This window comes from Chiloscyllium plagiosum, unplaced genomic scaffold (genome assembly GCF_037043375.1).
Source record: "Chiloscyllium plagiosum isolate Xiang-an unplaced genomic scaffold, Cpla_swu_hap1 HiC_scaffold_7, whole genome shotgun sequence".
Lineage (NCBI taxonomy): Eukaryota > Metazoa > Chordata > Chondrichthyes > Orectolobiformes > Hemiscylliidae > Chiloscyllium > Chiloscyllium plagiosum.
Genome location: NW_028270145.1, coordinates 6,885,149 through 6,904,937, shown reverse-complemented (window position 1 = coordinate 6,904,937; position 19,789 = coordinate 6,885,149). Strand labels below are relative to the sequence as shown.

The following is a 19,789-nucleotide window of genomic DNA, read 5'->3' as shown; positions in this document are numbered from 1 at the left end:
GAGGAGTGCATCAGCTAACACACTAGATTAATCCCTGGATTGGTGAGATTGGACAAATTGGGTCTTTGCTCCTTAGAGTTTTGAAGAATGAGAGTGACGTTTTGGAAACTTATAGAATCTTACTACAGTGGATATAGATAAGATGTTTCTCTTGGTTGGTGCGTGTAAACTTATGAAAAATAATCTCAGGATAAGGGTTTGGCTATTTGAAAGTGAGACAAGGAGGAAATTTGTTCCCTCAGAGGTTGATGAATCATTGGGGTTCTCTATCCCAGAACCTATGGAAGGTCAATCTTGGAGCATATTCAAGATGAAAATAAATAGATTTCTGGAATCTAATAATATTAAGGGATATCAAGATAATGCAGGAAAGTGGCATTGTGGTAGATGATCAGCTGTGAATTAATTGAATGGCAGAGTAGGCTTGATGGGCTGAATGGCCCACTCATACTCCCATGTCCAGCCGTTGTCTTTTCATGTCACAGTGGCAGGATTGCTTGATTAGCTAAAGTAAGTTTGGTTCTAGAGAGGTGGAAATGTTCCTGATCTCTATGTTAACCTCTTCAAAAGTGCAAATATGTAGACGTCACTTAGAACAAGATCAGTCTTATCTTGGTGAAACCTCATCTTAGCTCAGTCCTAAATGATAGTGACTTCGCTGAGATAGTTAAAGCCAACTAGAATTAGGTGAGGAATCCAAACTTTTAGAAAAGATTTGAGATAAAATTACAAGAAAAAAAATGGAAGAATAATACAAAGGTATTTTCTGTATGACTAGAAAACACCTGTTTCAGATGAGACAACTGTTTGTCTTCTGTGAAAATTTACCCATGGATTGTCAAAATATAAGTCTCAGTCTTCCAAGGGGCAGTAGTCATCACTAGAATGCTAATCAATGAGAGTATTCTACTGGCCCAACTCTGCTCCGCATTGCATGTCCAGGTCCTTTGAGCTAGACATGCATCAGTGCTGCATCCATGGGGAAGCCCCTTTATGATACAGCAGAGTCAGGAAGAAGATAGATCATGTTCCCTTTTTATGACACCAGCTACTATACAATAAGCCCGGTTTGAAAGTTATTGAATTGGTGAGGTAGCATGTGGGTGAGGTGGAGGATTCCGGGGATTAGGTGGCAGACGTCAGGATGACTGATTGGGATGACAGTTCTGGAGTTATCCAGATGTTAGACTATGTTTTCTCTGTCTCAAATTTTCCTGAGAAACTATTCAGGCAGATATGTCAAAACTATCCAAAGTCTATGACTATAAACTCAGGGTCAAATTAGAAGCAATAATTTGTGCAGAAGAAATATTTGAAAGGTGCCAAGTGTGCTTGAAATGCATTTCAAATAATAATAAGATGCTACGAGCAGAAAAATATTTTTTAGTAATCTCACCATAGATATTTCTTAAAAATATTAATAACCAAGAAGGAAAGTTTAATTCTTCATCCACAGTTAAAAATGCACTCCTAATAGCTTTGATTCAAATCTTGATGAAATTTTCAATCTACGTCATTCTGTGGTTTCTTTTCAGTTGTACTCAAGATTTTTGACTTCTTTGCTTCAGATCACTCACATAATTCAGCCCTAGACCCCTACATCCCAGAAAGTATTTTCACTTGTCCTAGAATATCCAGGTTACAATAAGAAATTCTTTTTACAGTTGATTTCAGCTTCTAATTCTCGCCTCTGCCTTCTCACAATTCACCTCTTGTATTTCTGGAAACAGACCCATTTTGTCAAAGCTTTTCATTTTTCACTCATCAGAACAATTCTCACAATTACCATTTCAAGGGGAAAACCAGCATTTATACTGCATGAGAGGGGAATATTGATTGTTGGCAAGTTTTGCTTGGTAGAAGTATTATCATGTAGAATGTATTGATGAGTGATTATTGACACATAACAGCCAGGCTTTCTTTTAACTTTACATCAGGCAGTTGACTCTCATTGGTCAGTGAATTGCTCTAATAAATAAACCAGTAAATGGCTGCCATCTATTTTATTGAGTTGAAACAGGCATAGGATGTGTCCATATTTTTTCTCTGTGCAAAGTACAGGGTTTGTATAGTAATATACCTAGCTTCTAGTATACATAAATACAGCACAGTGTTTGCACATCTGACAATCCTAAATTCTTGTCACCATGATTCTTCACACATTCAGGATTATCTAGCAAATGTTGTCCATTTGCAGAATCACATCTAATGGTGAACACTGTGTTACGTGTTTTGCAAGTGCAGGCTGTTTGGGAGTGGTCGGTACTTTACTTTGTTGCAAATAGCCAAAGGAATCTGATGCTTGATATGGTCCACCAGTCTTTAAGATATAATGCCAACATATTTGCCTTTTCTTCAAATAGTGACAAATTGAACACTATTAGTCCTTATATATGGATAATGTTTAATGTAAGCAATTGACCAAAAATGGCATCAAGGAGACCTGGCAAAACTGGAGTCAATGGGAATCAGTGGGTAAACTCTGCTGGTTAGAATCATACCTGTCACAAAGGAAGATGGTTATTGGAGGTCAGTCATCTCAGCTCCAGTACATCTCTGTATGAGTTTCTTCAGATAGTGTGCTAGGCTTTACCATCTTCAGCTGCTTCATCAATGACTATCCCATTATCATAAGGTCAGAAGTGGGGATGTTCAAAACCATTCGCGACTCCTCAGGTACTGAAACAGTCCATATTCAGGTACCTCTAGAGAATATCCAAGTTTGGGCTGACAAGTCACAAATGCCAAGAAATGACCATTACCAACAAGGGAGAATCTAACCATCACCCTTGACATTCAATGGCATAATCATTACTGAATTACCCACTATCAGCATTCTTGGGGTTACATTGACCAGAAGCTCATTGACCACAGCAGCACGTCAGAGGCTTAGATCCTGCAGCAAGTACATCACCTTCTAACTTCCCAAAGACTGTCCACTATCTCCAAGGCACAAATCAGGAGTGTGATGGAATACTCCCCAGTTGCCTGGATGAGTGCAGCTCCAACAAAACGCAAGAAGCTTAACACCATCTCAGAAAAATGGAGTCCATTTGACTGGCATCATATTCATGTTTACTCCCTCCATCACCGATGCTCAGTAGCAGCAGTATGTACTGACTTCAGAAATGCACTTTAGAAATTCACCAAAGATCCTCCGACAGCACCTTCCAAACCCAAGATCACTTCCAACTTGAAGGCCAAAGACAACAAATACACGGTAACCCCATCACCTTCCCTTTCAAATCACTCAACTTCCTGATTTGAAAATAGATCACCGTTCCTTCATTGTTGCTGGGTCAAAATTCAGCAACTCCCTCCTGAATGACATTGAGAGTTTATCTATAACAAATGGATTACAGTGGTCCAAGAAGGCAGCTCACCACCATCAGCAAGTAAGGATGGGCAAATAATTCTGGCCCTGCCAATGTTGCCCAAATCTTTGAGTGAATTTTTTAAAAATGCTCAATCTGAGTTCACTTGGACCTTATTTGTTGTAGATCTCAACCAGGTTTTGATTCAAACATATATGGATTAACTGAATGCCGAAGGAGAAGAGAAAATAGCCACCCTTGACATCATAGTGAGATCCTATTGCTTAGGAAGTTAAGGAATTCTAAGTAAACACGTCAGTGGAACACAAAAGGAGTTCCTGTGGCTGGAATTACATGTGTCCCAAAGGAGGGTGTTTGTTATCACCTGAGGCCAATCATAACCTCCAGAACATAACTAAAGAGCTCTTCATGGGAGCATCCTTCCACCAAGCATTTTTAACTGAATCATCAATGTTCCCAATATCTTAAAATGGAATGTTATTTGATCATCTCTAATGCCAATAATGAAGCAGCCCAAGATTGCAAACAATGGGACCTAGATAATACTTCAGGCTTGAGAGACAAATGATGTGCAGCATTTGCAAGAATGCACTATGTAGTCACAGTCTTTGGGATGAAAAATCTCTGCTGGTTTCCCTTGACCTTTAATAGTGCAAATATGCCTGAATTTTCTATTATAAACATTTTCAGGATCACAACTGATCAGAAACTGAACTTTACCAACTGTATCAATGTCATGGCCATTAGAAAGGAATAGAGTTTGGGGACTGTTAATGAGTCACTCACCTTCTTAACTCTAAAAGCCTAAACTTTGTCCACAAGGTTCAAGTAAGAATCATGATAAAATAGATTCCACTCACCTGAATGGATTCCAAACAACACTTGAATATAATAGTTTGTTGATCAAAGTCAATTTTGACTGTAAATGATTCCACCTATAAGAGGTTTTAGCATTCATTGTACCTTGTTGACAGCATCTATATGCCATCATCTGTACAGCGTAAAAATAACAAGGATGTGAGAAATTGTTGGCCCGCTGCTATGCTAGCACTTGAGTGAGATTTCATGAAGTCAAACTGGAAAGCAAATAAACAAATGCAACTGTTTATTTGTGAAGCAAGAATGGTGAATTGTTGTTTCATATCCAGTGAAAAGATTAAGCTGAATCTTATTTGAGTCATTGCATTTCCGATTATATTTTTTGCCCCCAGAGTTGGCGCTCTGATTGCTGGCAAAAGCAGGCTTCATTAAAGTATTGATTCATCAGTAATTGAAATTGTTTGCAGGCAATGTAGCAGATTATTATAAGTTGCAGCTTCCCTCCAACATAGAGTCAGAAATGTGGATGTTCATTGATGAGTGCATAGTGTTAAGTTTCATTCACAATTTCTCTGATAATGAAGCAGCAAGCAGCAAGGCATGAACAACATTCAAGCTTAAGTTGGTCAATAGGAAGTAACATTCACACCATTACCAAGTTCCAGGAGAGAATCTAATAATCTCCCTTGTCACTCAGTAGCATCATTATAGCTGAATCCCCCATTTTCCTTTCTTGACTGTTACGTTTGTGTTTCCTTTTTGTGGAAAAATGTATTGATGTGCAGAAGAAGTTGAAAGTCCAGTCAATCCAGAAGAGAGCAGGTCTGGAATTTGCTGTAATATCATATACTAAAGGACGTTAAGGATTGAATGAAGGAAAACAACATTTTTGGATTCTTGGCTGCCTGCCCAGCACTGAATCTGATACTTCTTTAGTCATAGAGTCATGTCTATGCTGACCAACAAAAAACAAACTATACTGATCACACTTACCTGCACATAGTCCATAGCCGACCATGCCCAAGAATTTTAAGTGCTCATCCTATACTTCTTAAATGTTGTATCACAGTCAACATCCTGGTGAATCTCCTGTGTTCCCTTTCCAATACAATCACATCCTTCCAATAGTGCGGCGACCAGAATTGCACAGAGTATTCCATCTATGACTTGACAAATGTTTTACAAAGTTGCAACAAAACTTTCTTGCTCTTATATTCTCTGTCCCAGTTAATAAAAATAAGCATTCTGTATGCCTTCTTCACCAACCTGTCTACTTCAACTGTGACCTTCAGGTATCTATAGACTTGTACATCATTGTCCCTTTGTTGCTCAGTAATCCCTAGAGACTATCATTCAGTATGTATATTCTTCTCTTATTAGACCTCACAAAATGCATCTTCTTGCACTTATTTGGATTAAATTCTATCTGCCATTGCCTGAGACCATCCTCTTCACTATCAACAACATCCCTAGTTTTGTGTTATCTGCAATATCCTTTAATGTAACTGTGTAGTGAGTTTACAAATTCCTGCTTTGAGAAGAATTTGGTTTCTAATTTGTTTTGAGGTTGAAGTAGCACCTGAGAAAATCTCAGAAAGAGACATAAAAAACAGAATTTTTCGTTAAAGTTTGGAATGCCCTGCTTCAAATTGCAATTGAAAGTAATCGTAAATGTTAAATCTGAGATTAATAAAATGTTTCTTAACTAGAAATATTAAGGATGTAGATAATGGTATGGATATGGAGTTAGGTTCAGGTTAACTATAATCGCTTTGAATGGCAGAAGCAGCTTGAGGGGTTAAATGGCCCGTCACTGTTGTTTCTCAGTTTTGCATGAAAGTTGGAGACTCTTTGATTTTGAAATTGGTACAAAAGACGAACTGAGATGGGAACCTTTGCCATTTCACTGATCTGAGAGGTTAATCCCATTGTACATAGATTTGTAGAATTACATTCAGAATGTTTATTTAAATAAACTGAAGTTTATTTTAAACTTTGAGTTTCCTGCTATAAGATGTATGTGTGAGATGCAATAAAATGGAATTTGTGTTATGATTGTTTCACTTTATAATAGATGTCATAGAGTCATAGAGATGTACAGCATGGCAACAGACCCTTCGGTCCAACTCGTCCATGCCGACCAGATATCCCAACCCAATCTAGTCCCACCTGCCAGCATCCGGCCCATATCCTCTATAAGATCATCCCTCAGCCTCTGCGCTCCAGGGAAAACAGTCCCAGCCTGTTCAATCTCTCCCTATAGCTACAATCCTCCAACCCTGGCAACATCCTTGTAAATCTTTTCTGAACCCTTTCAAGTTTCACAACATCTTTTTCGATAGGAAGGAGACCAGACTTGCATGCAATATTCCAACAGTGGCCTAACCAATGTCCTGGAAACCTTGCTTTATAATCGGATTATCCTTCCTTCTCAATATTGATTTTGAGAAAAACAATATTCACCCACTGCTATTACCATCTTTCTTGTATTCAAAGTATACTTTTTCAAATCAATGCGGTTATGCCATTTTATTACATGGTCTTGGAGACCATAAAAAGTTCTTGTATTTTGCAGGTTTGTAAGAGTTTGTTTTGTTTCTGCTGAGATGAGGGTCATAGTTTATGCTTCGGCTGGTTAGTGTCAATAGCTTTATGTTAAGAACTGATTGACAGTTGAGATAGCTTGAACTTGCAAATGCCATATGAAACACATTAAAAACTAACACACAAATTGATCAAGGTATTCTCAATGATAGCAATAAGCCTAGAAGATAGTAATGTAGTGAAAATACAATATTCGATGTTAAAAAGAACCAGGGTTTTTTAATGATTTTGTATTATAAAATACCAAGTGGAAGTTTATATCTGCATGACATTTTTCTATTTGCCTGTATACCTAATCATGTAATTTGTTATTTTAATCATTGTTGAAATGAAAGATCCTTTAGAGGCTATTATCAGAAAATACTGGTATTTTAGTATTTGGATGCTTTAGCACCTTATAACAGTTTTGCTGGAATAATCTTCCAGTATATGCATAAGTGTGACTGAGCTGATTACTAAATAATGTTATGGTGATACTGTTTAATTGACTTATTGAGCATATTGGACATTCCCTACGTGTTTGCCTGTTCTTGCCAGATCCTGTGATCTGAGTGACCTGGAATATTTGGATGAGGAATTTCATCAGAGTCTGCAGTGGATGAAAGACAATGACATCAATGATATTTTAGACCTAACATTTACTGTGAATGAAGAGGTCTTTGGTCAGGTGGGCTAAATGGGTGAAGTTTCTTAAAATCTCAATGATTTTTGGGTATCAAATAATTGTTTTACGATTTCTATGCTGAATAGAAAAAGAAATTTCCTTAAGAAAAATAAAAACATGTTATTTTATGAACGACACATTTATAAAGTATACTTGATGACAGATTGCTGATTTTGCAAATTTGTGTTCACACAACACAGTTATTTTCTTCTTTTATGCTATTAGTTTCTTAAATGATTCAATCATAGCTAGCTCCTCCCTGGGCCTTTTCTCTAACCTATTCCACAACTCTATTAATGTACTTGACATATATCTTCACATATGAAAGTGTACTCTGACAATTTAAACCCATCTTAGTGAATACCTTGCCTGAAATAATTTGCCAATTGCTTCATAATTTCATTAAATTCAATTTGGACATCCTGGAACAAAACCAACTTTTAAAAAATAATTTTCTTGAAAATTAGAGTTTTGACCTTGAGAACCATCTTTGTTTCCTTTTGTATTCTGTCAAGGGCAATAACTAGATGACTGCAAACACACAGGCGATCAGAACAATATTTAACTCATTAACAATATAATCTATTTTGAGTAATACTGTGCTAATGAAACCAAGTATCTCATATATTGTACAAAAAATAGTTTTCCTGAATCTGACCTATATCTGTAAATAAACAGCGTATCCAGTGCTTAATGTCCCTATATTTAATAATGAAGATCCTAAACAGCCACTAAGTGGCTTTGACAGATGAACATTGTGCTTTGCAGTATCAAGCTCAATTAAACCACTTGACATCTTACATGATTATAAAATTAAATATGAAAACATGATGTTATTAAAGTTAAACAAAACTATTCAACCAATAATTTCTGACAAATCAGTGTGACTCTTATAAATACCTAATAGTTTTGAGCTGGTTACTGAGATGTGAAAATGAAAAAAAATCAAGTCCTGATCTTATTTGAAGAAAACTGAACTGTTGCGCTTGGTTTTATGTGAACCATTCTGGGATATGTTTCTTTATTTCATATTTAGCTGGGTAGAATTACACTCTATAAAGCTTATTATTGCCATTGCGGATACTGGGATGTAATAAAAGTGACTCCAATGTCTGCCAAATATGCACGAACCATCCTCAGTTTGATTCCTAACCAGAACATCTCTTGACAGGATCTTCACTAAGACTATTTGAGTAGTTTTGATTAAAAACATTATTTAACAGACATGGAATAAAGTACATTTTGTAGGATAATTCTCATCCAACTTTCAGACTGCAAGAAGTCAGACAACAACCACTTTACCCCAATTCTTTGACCTGCAACCTTGAGGGCCCTGCTAGAATTGCAAGGTCATGCAATATGCTATTTTATTCATTGGCACAAATCACTACAGGACTGTGTGGCTAACATTTTCTTTGATCAATCTAAAAATGTTGTGAATAATTTAAGGTCTAGGAAATAAAAATCATAACTTTTTCAATCTACTGAGTCATTTCTTCATTTCATTTCAGAATTGTCCCTCCTTTTTTAATTTAACTGTTTTGTGTATTTTATCCTTCTGTCATGGAACACCATATTCATGAGGGCAAATGTTATTAATTGCCTTAGAATATAGATGTAGAAAGTTTGGAGGAAATAAGAAGTTATTACATGAGACAGCACCAAATTTACATTTAAGCTGAAAATTGAGATGATTTTTGTTGAATGAATGATAATTCAATTTAAAAGTTAATCATCCACTGTCCCGGATTATCAATCTAACCTCCACCCCATTCAGCTGCTATCACCACCCCAGCAACTAGATTCACATTTTAAAAATGGTTTATTTGACTATGAAATAATTCAAATATAAGTGTAGTATTCACCACTAAAGTTAAACTAAAATGCTTTAGATATGTAGCATTTAATCTAAGAAACCAAACATCAAGTTAATTATTTTTCATCTTAATTATAAACAAAATGATTGTACAAAATCTTCTGGGGATTGGTTGATTTAGTTGGCTGGATAACTGGTTTCCAATGCAGAATGATGCCAACAGCACAGGTTCAATTCTCACACTGACTGAAGATACCATGGAAGTCCCACCTTCTCAACTTTGACCCTCACCTGAAGTATGGTGACCCTCAGGTTAAACTATCACCAGTCATCTCATCTTCAGACTAGGTAGTTCACAGCCTTCTGGACTTAATATTGAGTTCAACACTTTTAAATTATGAACCAACTCCCATTTCTTCCCTTTCCTTTAGTTTGTTATCATGTCTTTCCCTCCTCCAATCCCATTTACTGTCCTCTCAAGTCTAGCAGGAGACGCATCGTTGTTCCGCCATTCTCACATACCAATCACTTAATTTGAATTATCAACATCTTTTCTCCATCAGCACCCTATATCCACAACTCCCACCCACACCCCTCCCAAACTGTAGCATAAATGCTGTCCCGTCTACACTTTACTTTCAGCTCTGATGAAGAGTCATCTGGACTCGAAACGTTTGTTTGCTCACTCTCCTTGGATGCTGTCTGACCCACTGTGATCTCTAGCATTTGTTGTTTTCAGTGCAAAATCCAGCATCTGCAGTAATTTGTTCTTACCAGTCCTCTCTCTCTCTCTCTCACTCTCTCTAATGAGAGGGTAGGTCTGTGGTTCTCTGGGAATTTGGTGATTTTACCTTCTTAAATTTTTGCAGACATTAAATATTAATCTTCATCTCCTAACTAAAATGAGGCTGATTACTCATATGCACTACAATGCCACAATGCCACTTTTATTTCTGCTACATACATACAATGCCTTATTATATGTAGCAATTTTATTTTTGCATATGAATTCTTGGTGAAAAAGATTTTACATTTGTTTTTGTAGAAACAGTCGGGATGATATTTCAAAATAAATGATTTGATTTTTAGCATATGTTAACAAAACTGACAGACTTTTATATAAACAAGTAAACTTAACAACTGACTTATTCCGAGGTTCTGGCATGACTAATAAACCAAACTAAAATAGCCTTTTGTACCTTAATGTGTAGAGTTTGATGGTTTCCAAACTAGTAGTAATCCATTTCATTTATACTGATTTTAGTTTTTCTGCCAAACCTTCTGACCAATGTATAATGTTCATGTGGTGGTTCTCACATCTGAATAATTTGTTTATCCCATTGAAGGGACCCAATTTAAATTCAAAAGCCCCTTCACTTTCTCATAGATAAAACTGATCTCAGATTTTTTTAAAAATTAGAGATTTGGGGAATTTTAAATCTGAACGATATAAAGTTCATAAGCTCCTTTATAATCACAGCTTCCCAGGGATGTGGGCATGATAGTAATGAGATAATAGATAAACTGTTCAATAAAATAATGTCTAATCCTTGCCAGTAGGTAAGATAAATCTTCAAAGGTACTCTGACTTACATTTTGAACATTCGCACTTACGAATAATTTTGTTTTAAAATACCACTCCTCTGGCCAGAGGATAAAAGTACAGCACATACTGTATGCCATTCAACCTGACCTCCTCATTACCAGGTTATGCTTGTTACCTAATTATAATCTATTCCCTACACCATACTGCACTTCATTTTTAACTTGCTTCGTCATGTAATTAGAACACGGTGCTGTAATATCTTTAAATAGAGTTTATAGTCTACAAAGTGTTTCCTCATTTATTATATTAATACAGTCCAGATTAATCCATTGAAGAATTATTACATACTTTTAAGCTTTTTTATACTTTTTTGTTAGACTATAATAAATACGAAGTGGCCATTTGACCCTCTGACCCAGATCCACTATTCAGCAAAATCATGGATGATCTTCTACCTCAACTCCACTTTCCTATATTGCCCCTTCATTTCCTTAGTACCCAAAATTCTAATGATTTACAAAGTGATTGGATTATAAGAGTAAAAATGTTGTCTTGAATTTACTCAGCTCTTGGACATGCTATACTTTCATTGGATTCCCTGCAATAAATCCACATTAGTTCTGCTATAGATCCCTGTTTTCTTTCTTTCTGTTTCTTAAGTGTACCCACAACACCCACAATCGTAACACAACCACAAACAGCTCAGTCTCACGAGATGAGCTATTTAAAAAGAATTAATAAGCTAAATTCTTGATCAAATATGAACATGTGACTGAAATCTATCTTTTTGTTAATTGACAAGCACTTGGTTAGAGCTTAAACTTTGGTGATTTTTTTACTTCCAATGTTTTTAATTTAAAATGTTTGTAATCTGAATATTTAGTTTCATGCTATATTATCAACTTAATCTTGAGTGACTATATCTTCACAATTACTACTTCACAATTCTATATGTTTTGATGCCTATATTTAGAACTGTTAAGGTAAATAATATTACAGTTTTTCAATTATCTGAAATTCATTTCTTCAAGAAATGATTGATTTTTTTTTGGAATAGATTACAGAGAGAGAACTGAAGCCAGGTGGAGCAAACATCCCTGTTGTAGAAAAAAACAAGAAAGAATACATTGAAAAAATGGTAAAATGGCGCATTGAGAGAGGTGTTGTGCAACAAACAGAAAGTTTAGTACGTGGCTTCTATGAGGTAAGGATGGCAGATACACAATATATACAATAAAAATAAAGGAATGTTGATAATTTGACAATTGTTCTTGCCAAAATATTTCATTTTATACAAATAATTGTTGGGATAGACCATGTCAAATTTATCTAACTTTATTTGAATAATTACTGGCTATCATACAACAAGCCTTGCATAAATTGTCTTGTCTTTTTTTTCTTTGAAGTAGCAAATAAATTTGTATCCCTAGAAAAAGAATAGGGAAAGTGAAAAATATAGGGTGGCACAGAAGTATTTTACTGTTTCCCTTTGATATGGGGTCTTGATAGGAAGAAAGGCCAAAACCATCTTTCATAATAAAACACAAAGAATAATGTTTTAGGGGATCCAGAGGGGTAGAAATCGTTAATGAAAATATGCTAATAGACACAATATCTTAATTTACCTTCACTCTATCCAAGGTCAAATTAAACTCATTGGCTCCAACTACATGGATGCAAGTTCAAACTAGAATTCAGGATAACTTTCAGATGTTAGTTTAATTGGTGTTATGCTTTTATTTAATAACAGTTCCTTATTCTAGGTGGTGGATGCTCGGCTTGTTTCTGTGTTTGATGCACGGGAATTAGAATTAGTGATTGCTGGCACAGCAGAGATTGATTTAAGTGACTGGAGAAACAATACAGAGTATAGAGGAGGTGAGATGATTTGGATTATTTTAATCTTGTTATTGGTTTAATGTGTTAAAAACTCAGCATCTTATATATGTTCATTTATTATCCCAAAGGGTACCATGACAATCATATAGTGATCAGGTGGTTTTGGGCTGCAGTTGAAAGATTCAACAATGAGCAGAGACTAAGATTGTTACAGGTACAGTTAAACCAATTACCTCACTGAGGTATTCTATAAGCACCTGTATATCCACTAATGCTATCTAAGACTCTACTTCTTTGCTAGTTTGTCACAGGTACATCAAGTATACCCTATGAAGGCTTTGCATCGTTACGTGGCAGCAATGGACCCCGAAGATTTTGTATTGAGAAATGGGGTAAAATTACCTCACTTCCGAGGTATGTGCAGCACAATGCAGTCAGCATTTACTCTTCCATTGTTGTGTCAGCATTCACAGATGTAAGATATAACTTATTTTGTTTATTATAATGTTTCTATCTGTCCTGTGATCTTACCACAGAATTTGATTAGATTATCTGCTTTGCAGTGGTTGTTAGGTGTTAAGGCCATGTGTTTTGCTTGGATAGCATTCTTGGTGCTTTGCCTGAATTAAGAAAAAGGCATGCCATATACTTCCAACATACATCATGTTGGGTAGATCACTAGCCTGGGTGTGTCAGATGCACCAGAATGTGTTGGTTTGTGGCATCAATCAGCTGATTGGTGGATATTTTTGAAGCACATCATTCTGCACTGAACAGGTTCCCCTCCCTCCCAGCGAGTGCTATTTAAAAGGCGTGTAACTTGTGTATGTGCTGTTTTTGATTTCTTCTACTGAGACGACATTTGTGCAAATATTGTAACTTGTTTGTGGATATCTTTGTTTAATTAAGTTTGTAACTTGTGTATGTGGTGCTTTTGATTTCTTCTACTGTGACAACATTTGTAGAAATACTGTAGCTTGTTTGTGGATGTCTTTAGTGCATACCTTCAAGGAGGATAGAAATTTTGTTAACCTGTGCGCATGAATTCTGCAAGAATTGTGGGAGCTAAAGTTACAGTGGCAAGAATTGGAGCAGAGACGAGTGTGGCAAAGTTCTGAAGAGAGGGAGGATGAGGAAGACTTTCTACAGATAACTTTACTCATCATGGCTTCTCAGGGAGAACTAATCATATCTTGCCTCGGATGAGAGCAATACTTGAGCTTCCAAGAAAAGCCAGAATGCATAGAAACACATTTCCTCCTCTGCACTTGGCTGACAGTGCTCCTTCTTCTATCCAGCCATGCGAGGATAAAAACAAAAGCCAATAAAATTCCAGAAACATCATGAACCAGATAATCAGCATTCAAAAACAACGGTTACACTGCCTGAGCCTTTCAAGTGGAGCCATCAGGTACTTATTGGGATGTATCTCCAAGTCTATTATCTCCAAGTCTCCATAACATCACCATCGTGAGTACACAGTCATCGGTATTGGACATCTGGGAGCCATTTCCAGGGTGGAACATATAGAGATGAAGGAGGAGGTGGCTTTTTGTAACACCCCTGTGAAGCACTTTGGGATGATTCAATATATTAAGGACACTATTTAAATGCAGATTGTTATTGAGGAGAAGGAGAAGGTGGTATATTCCATAGGGTGGCATGCACAAATTTGAATTGCTAAACAGGGAGGCCTGTCCTACATCACTTCCATTTGGCATCCTGCCAAGACAGGAACTCATTCTTTGCACGCAAGTTGTTCAGCCCTTTGGAATGTCTGCACCTTGCCCTGTCACTATCATGCTTGTGAGGTAGGTAGACAAACTTTGTCTTGTCAATGCATTTAAATGAACATGAGAACACCTCAAACTGTAACTGCCTACCGACAAACAAAAATCTGGGCAAATGGATTACATGCATTTTAGAAATTTTCAGATTTCAATTGGTAGAAAAACACAATGTTGAAATTTTACTAAGTTCAGGTTAAGCTTTATATTAATACATATCATTTACAGCACTGAAACAGGCCATTATTCAACTCAATTGCTCTGTTTCTGTTCCATACAAGTCTCCTTCTGCCTGATATAACATAACCCTATCTGCATATTCCTTTCTCCCTCATAGACTCATAGAGTCATACCTTGTAGAAGTAATTCCCCCCACATTCAAACAAACAGATTTCTCTTCGTAAAGAAGTTTCTCCTGAATTCCTTATTGGATTTATCAGTTTATAATTAGGTCGCTTAGTTTTGCAATACCCCGTGGTTTTGGATTTCCCATGAGGAGAAGCATTGTGCAGAATGTCGATTTCTTGAACTGCGCTGCATCTGGCTCAATGACCTTGGGATGTGTTCCTCATGAAACTGTGCCAGAGTGCTATTATAGTGAGTAGGTGACCCTCAATATTGGGAACCCACTCATCAGATACAAAGTGACAATTGAAAAGCTTTTAATCTCATTAAAAGGACAATTAATTGCAATAAAATGTTCAAATCAGTAAGTGTATGCACTGTGGGTAGAATAAGTGCCAGGTGAAGAAGTCAATGTTTCACCGTTTTCTTTGTCAGGGTGGATTTAATATACTTGATGGAATCAGTGTCACACTTCAGCAGTTTACATGGAGCTTCTAGGTTATGCCAGCTGCTCAACCTCCAGCATGAAATCCATTTGCTCCTCCCAGAGTGGGATGTGGAGTTGGAATTGTGTTCACACTGCTGTTCCCCTTGTTGTATTGGTTCTGCATCCCTAAGTGAAGGTGATGGAGTACAGGTCAGAGCACATTTGTGTGCACACACTCTGCAGTCTGCTGGGTCTGCCCATTCACCAGAATGTCCAGAGTTGGGGCAGGTGGTTGGTGGCGGCCGCATGGTGGCTCAGTGGTTAGCACTGCTGCCTCACAGTGCTGGGTCCCCAGGTTCGATTCCTGCCTCAGGTGACTGTCTGTGTGGAGTTTGCACATTCTCCCCGTGTCTGCATGGGTTTCCTCCAGATGCTCCGGTTTCCTCCCATAGTCCAAAAATGTGCAGGTCTAGTGGATTGGCCATGCTAAATTGTTCAGTGTTCAAGGATATGTAGGTTAGGTGCATTAGTCAGGGGTAAATAGAGGGCGGGGGAATGGGTCCGGGTGGATTACTCTTCGGAGGTTCAGTGTGGACTTGTTGGGCTGAAGGGCCTGTTTCCACACTGTTCGGATTCTGTGATTCAAAGTCTGGGTGATTTTGCTCACAGCCTGGATGGACACCTCTAAAGATCTTGCTAAAGGCTTGTAACCCCTCTTGTAAAACATCTTCACATATTTTTCTGAGCCTGCACTGGTGGCTGGGTGCTGAGAAAGTCTGTGCTACAATTTCCTCAGGGGTGAGTGTGATCCCTCCTCAGACTAGGCACTGGATGGTGGACTTGTGGAGGAGACAGAGAGATGGAAGTTTAAGGTAATACTCCACACTCCTGATGTTTGAGAATATATAACATTCCAGATTGGCAACTTATGACATCACAGTTAGGTCTCCACAATAGAGTTTACACTCCCCAAGTTGTGTTGTCACACATCCTAAGTGCTATAGAGCCATTAGCAGCACAAATGAAATAAGGATTGTCCATATAAGCACAACAACCATGACACTTCCTCCAGTTGAGCCTTTGAGGTTCTGGCTGTATGAGCAGCACATAACATTATCTTGGAAGCTCAGCACCTTGTACCTTACACAATTTTCGCTGGAGCCTATGGTCCAATTCCAATTATTTGCTGTCTCTTGGGGGATGAGGATGATCAGTTTTGCCACTCTACCACCTGTCTAGCTTCTCTCCCTTATTTTGTAGGCCCTCTTATCCTATAAGAAAGCAGCCTTGTTTAATTATGTGGAATGTCAGGCACACTTATGCCACCAAAGTAACAGGCTGTGATTACTCCACATCGTGCCGGGTCATTGGTCATTGCAAACTCTCCCCCACTATTACAAATTATACATCTACATGTGCTTTTGGCTGAATCCATTCCCAGGTGTGCATCTTCTCTCTTGACTCTGGGAGCCAAGCAACGTTATAGCCCAGATATGAACTCGTCATTACATTCCATCTTTGCCCATCTCCATAATGAAACTTCACTCACCTGTGCTGATCTCAGGAGGACACTGGAACCAGGTCTGTGAGATGATCTCAGTGCTGCTAATCCCCTCTGTGACCTCTGTCCATTCAGTTTTCATCTTTTTTTTTGCTGTCAGCTGGCATGAGAACTTCCCACCTGCTACTTAGAGCTGAGGAGAGCTTGCAGAGAGCTATTAATAAACCTTAGGACTGTCTTTGGCCCTATTCCTGACCTCTGACCTGTATGAGTGTCTGTTGTCTATGGAGGTTGCACTGCAGCATTTTTCCATATTTTCAACATTGACTTTGTTCTAAACATTAAAGCAAAATATTGTGGATGCTGGAGTTCTGAAGGAAAAAGTGCTGGAGAAATCAGCAGATCTGGTAGCATCTGTAGAGGTTGAAACAGAGTTAATATTCAAGTTCAATGAAGCTTCTTCAGAACTGTTGATTATGTTCTAATGGCTCTACCTTTCCCAGGAAAGTTTTCAAACACCACCATTAGATTAGAGTTTAAAATTACATTTAAAATTCACTTCTGGTGGATGTCCAGGCTTCTGCATACTTCACAAGCCTCTCACCCACCCTTTCAACTGGGGCCGTACACCTGATGCAGACCAGTGCCAGGTGTACATTTTAAATGTGTGACAGCACAGCTACCTCTGAGACATGGCTTTTTGGTAGCATGCCCAACATGAATCACCAATCCCTCTCTCAGCTCAGGGATGAACAGCCCATCACTTTACTATGATGTGGACCAAGAATTCACACACCGACCACTAAATCTCTCTATTAATGTCAGCAAAATAAAGGAACTGGTCATTGAGTCCAGGAAGTAGAGTGGAGGAGATGCTCCTCTCACATCCATGATACTGAGGTAGAGATGGTCGAGAATGTCAAGTTCCTGGGAGTAATGATCACCAAAAGTCTGTCCTGATCCACCCACATCAATATGACAGTCAAGAGAGCACAATGTCTCCACTTCCTCAGGAGGCATGTCCATAAGGACTCTTACCAGTTTTCTGGATGCACATTAGAAGGTATCGTACTGTTATCACTTTGTTTAATCACATGAAATACATAACTTGCTAAAGGTTATGCTACCTACATGTGGGTGGTCTCCAAGTTTAGTACTGTGTTAGACCCTGGGCTGAAATTGGGTCAGCCAGATTCTTAGAGCGATAAGTTCATATGCATTGCCTGAGGAAACAATTTAAATTATTTCAGTCTGACAAAGGATTTTCTGTACAGAATTAACATAAACTACGTGAGTCAGCAACCTATGGGACCAGTACATGGACTCTAGGCAGGGTTTATGCATTCCTCACTACCTTTGCAGGCAAAGACAAAAGAATGTGTTTCAGCATACCAATAACAGAAGCCTAATTTTCATTGTATTACACAATTTAACCTAGGTCCAAATACATTTAATGATAGAGTTATATTTTAATAAATTAAAACAGAATTGATATTCAATTGCCAAACTATTTAATCATAATGGAATGTTGATATATAACTTATGTAGACTCTTGAAAATCTAACAATCAATGGAATTGAAAGGCACAAACGTGAATGTATTTATTTTTGAAAATACTCAAACTGCTGCTGAATGAATTCCATCGCAGCCAAAATAACTCAGTTAGAATTATTTCAAAGGGCACAATTTCAAAATTATTTAGGACATTCTACTTGTTTATATGCCAGCCCATAATTCACCTCTGATATTGCAGGCAACAAATAAATCAAGTTGATAGGATATGTCATGTATATTTTTAAATAAAACTTCAAACATTGTTTAGGCCAGACACAAATTTAACTAAAAGCAGTGATTATATCTTTATTAAAGCAGAAATGTTAACAGGCCATCATATTTATTGTTTAAGCAGATTTTAATAACCTATTTAATCACTTCCATAAGGAACTATGGATATTTAAATTAAATTGGTAAACAATAAGGCCCATAATTTTAATTTCTCTCATGTAATTAGCCTGTCAGAGAAAGCTGAGCATAGCTTTCAAATGCAATCTTGTCCAGAGCTATTTGTTTGGCTCATATTTTTGTGCCATTAATGAGAAAGAATTTTTAAATTTAACTTGAATGGTTACTGTCAGAAACAAGTATTTTGCTGAAAATGTCATAGAATCCCTACAGTGCAGAAGCAGGCCATTCATCCATCAAGTCCACACCATCCCTCCAAACAGCATTCCTCCCAGACCCGCCCCTCTACCGTATGCCAAACCCTGCATTACTCATGGCTAATCCACTGAATCTGCATATGTTTGGACTGTGGAAGAAAACTGGAGCACCCAGAGGAAACTCGTGCAGACATGAAGAAAATGTGCAAACTCCACACAGACAGTTGCCCAAGTCCTTGGCGCTGGGAGGCTGCAGTGCTAGCCTTTGAACTACTGTGCTGCCTCATGCAATAAACAGTATGCATATCAAGGTATCTGATCTTTGTGCATCAATAATAAAATATTATAGAGTTATAGAGATGTACAGTGTGGAAACAGACCCTTCGGTCCAACTCGTCCATGCCGACCAGATATCCCAACCTAATCTAGTCCTGTTTGCCAGCACTTAGCCCATATCCCTCTAAACCATTCCTATTCATATACCCATCCAGATGCCTTTTAAATGCTGCAATTGTACCAGTCTCCACCACTTCCTCTGGCAGCTCATTCCATACACATACCACCCTCTGTGTGAAAAGGTTGCCTCTTAGATCCCTTTTTTATCTTTCCCCTCTCACACTAAACCTATGCCCTCTAGTTTTGGACTCCCCCAGCCCAGGGAAAAGACTTAGTCTGTTTATCCTATTCATACCCCTCACGATTTTATAAACCTCTATAAGGTCACCGCCTCAGCCTCTGATGTTCCAGGGAAAACAGCCCCAGCCTGTTCAACCTCTCCGTATTGCTCCAACCGTCCAAACCTGGCAACATCCTTGTAAATCTTTCCTGAACCCTTTCAAGTGTCACAACATCCTTTTGTTAGGAAGGAGACTGGAATTGCACGCAATATTCCAAAAGTGGCCTAACCAATGACCTGTACAGCCACACCATGACCTCCCAACACTATA

The 19,789-nt window shown here is 37.9% G+C and overlaps 1 protein-coding gene across 5 annotated transcripts in view; it reads left to right on the top strand.

Moving 5' to 3' along the window:
* Positions 1–19,789, top strand: part of LOC122551267 (E3 ubiquitin-protein ligase HECW2) — a 345,727-nt gene that overhangs the window by 311,259 nt on the left and 14,679 nt on the right. For 4 of the 5 annotated variants that reach the window (XM_087988687.1, XM_087988685.1, XM_087988686.1 and 1 more), the window contains exons 24-28: positions 7,296–7,425; positions 11,842–11,988; positions 12,548–12,662; positions 12,752–12,837; positions 12,925–13,037. In XM_087988687.1, the coding sequence (XP_087844813.1) occupies positions 7,296–7,425; positions 11,842–11,988; positions 12,548–12,662; positions 12,752–12,837; positions 12,925–13,037 (591 nt within the window). Of the gene's footprint in view, positions 1–7,295; positions 7,426–11,841; positions 11,989–12,547; positions 12,663–12,751; positions 12,838–12,924; positions 13,038–19,789 lie in introns of those variants that run through there. The other variant, XM_043692903.2, reaches the window with a different exon arrangement.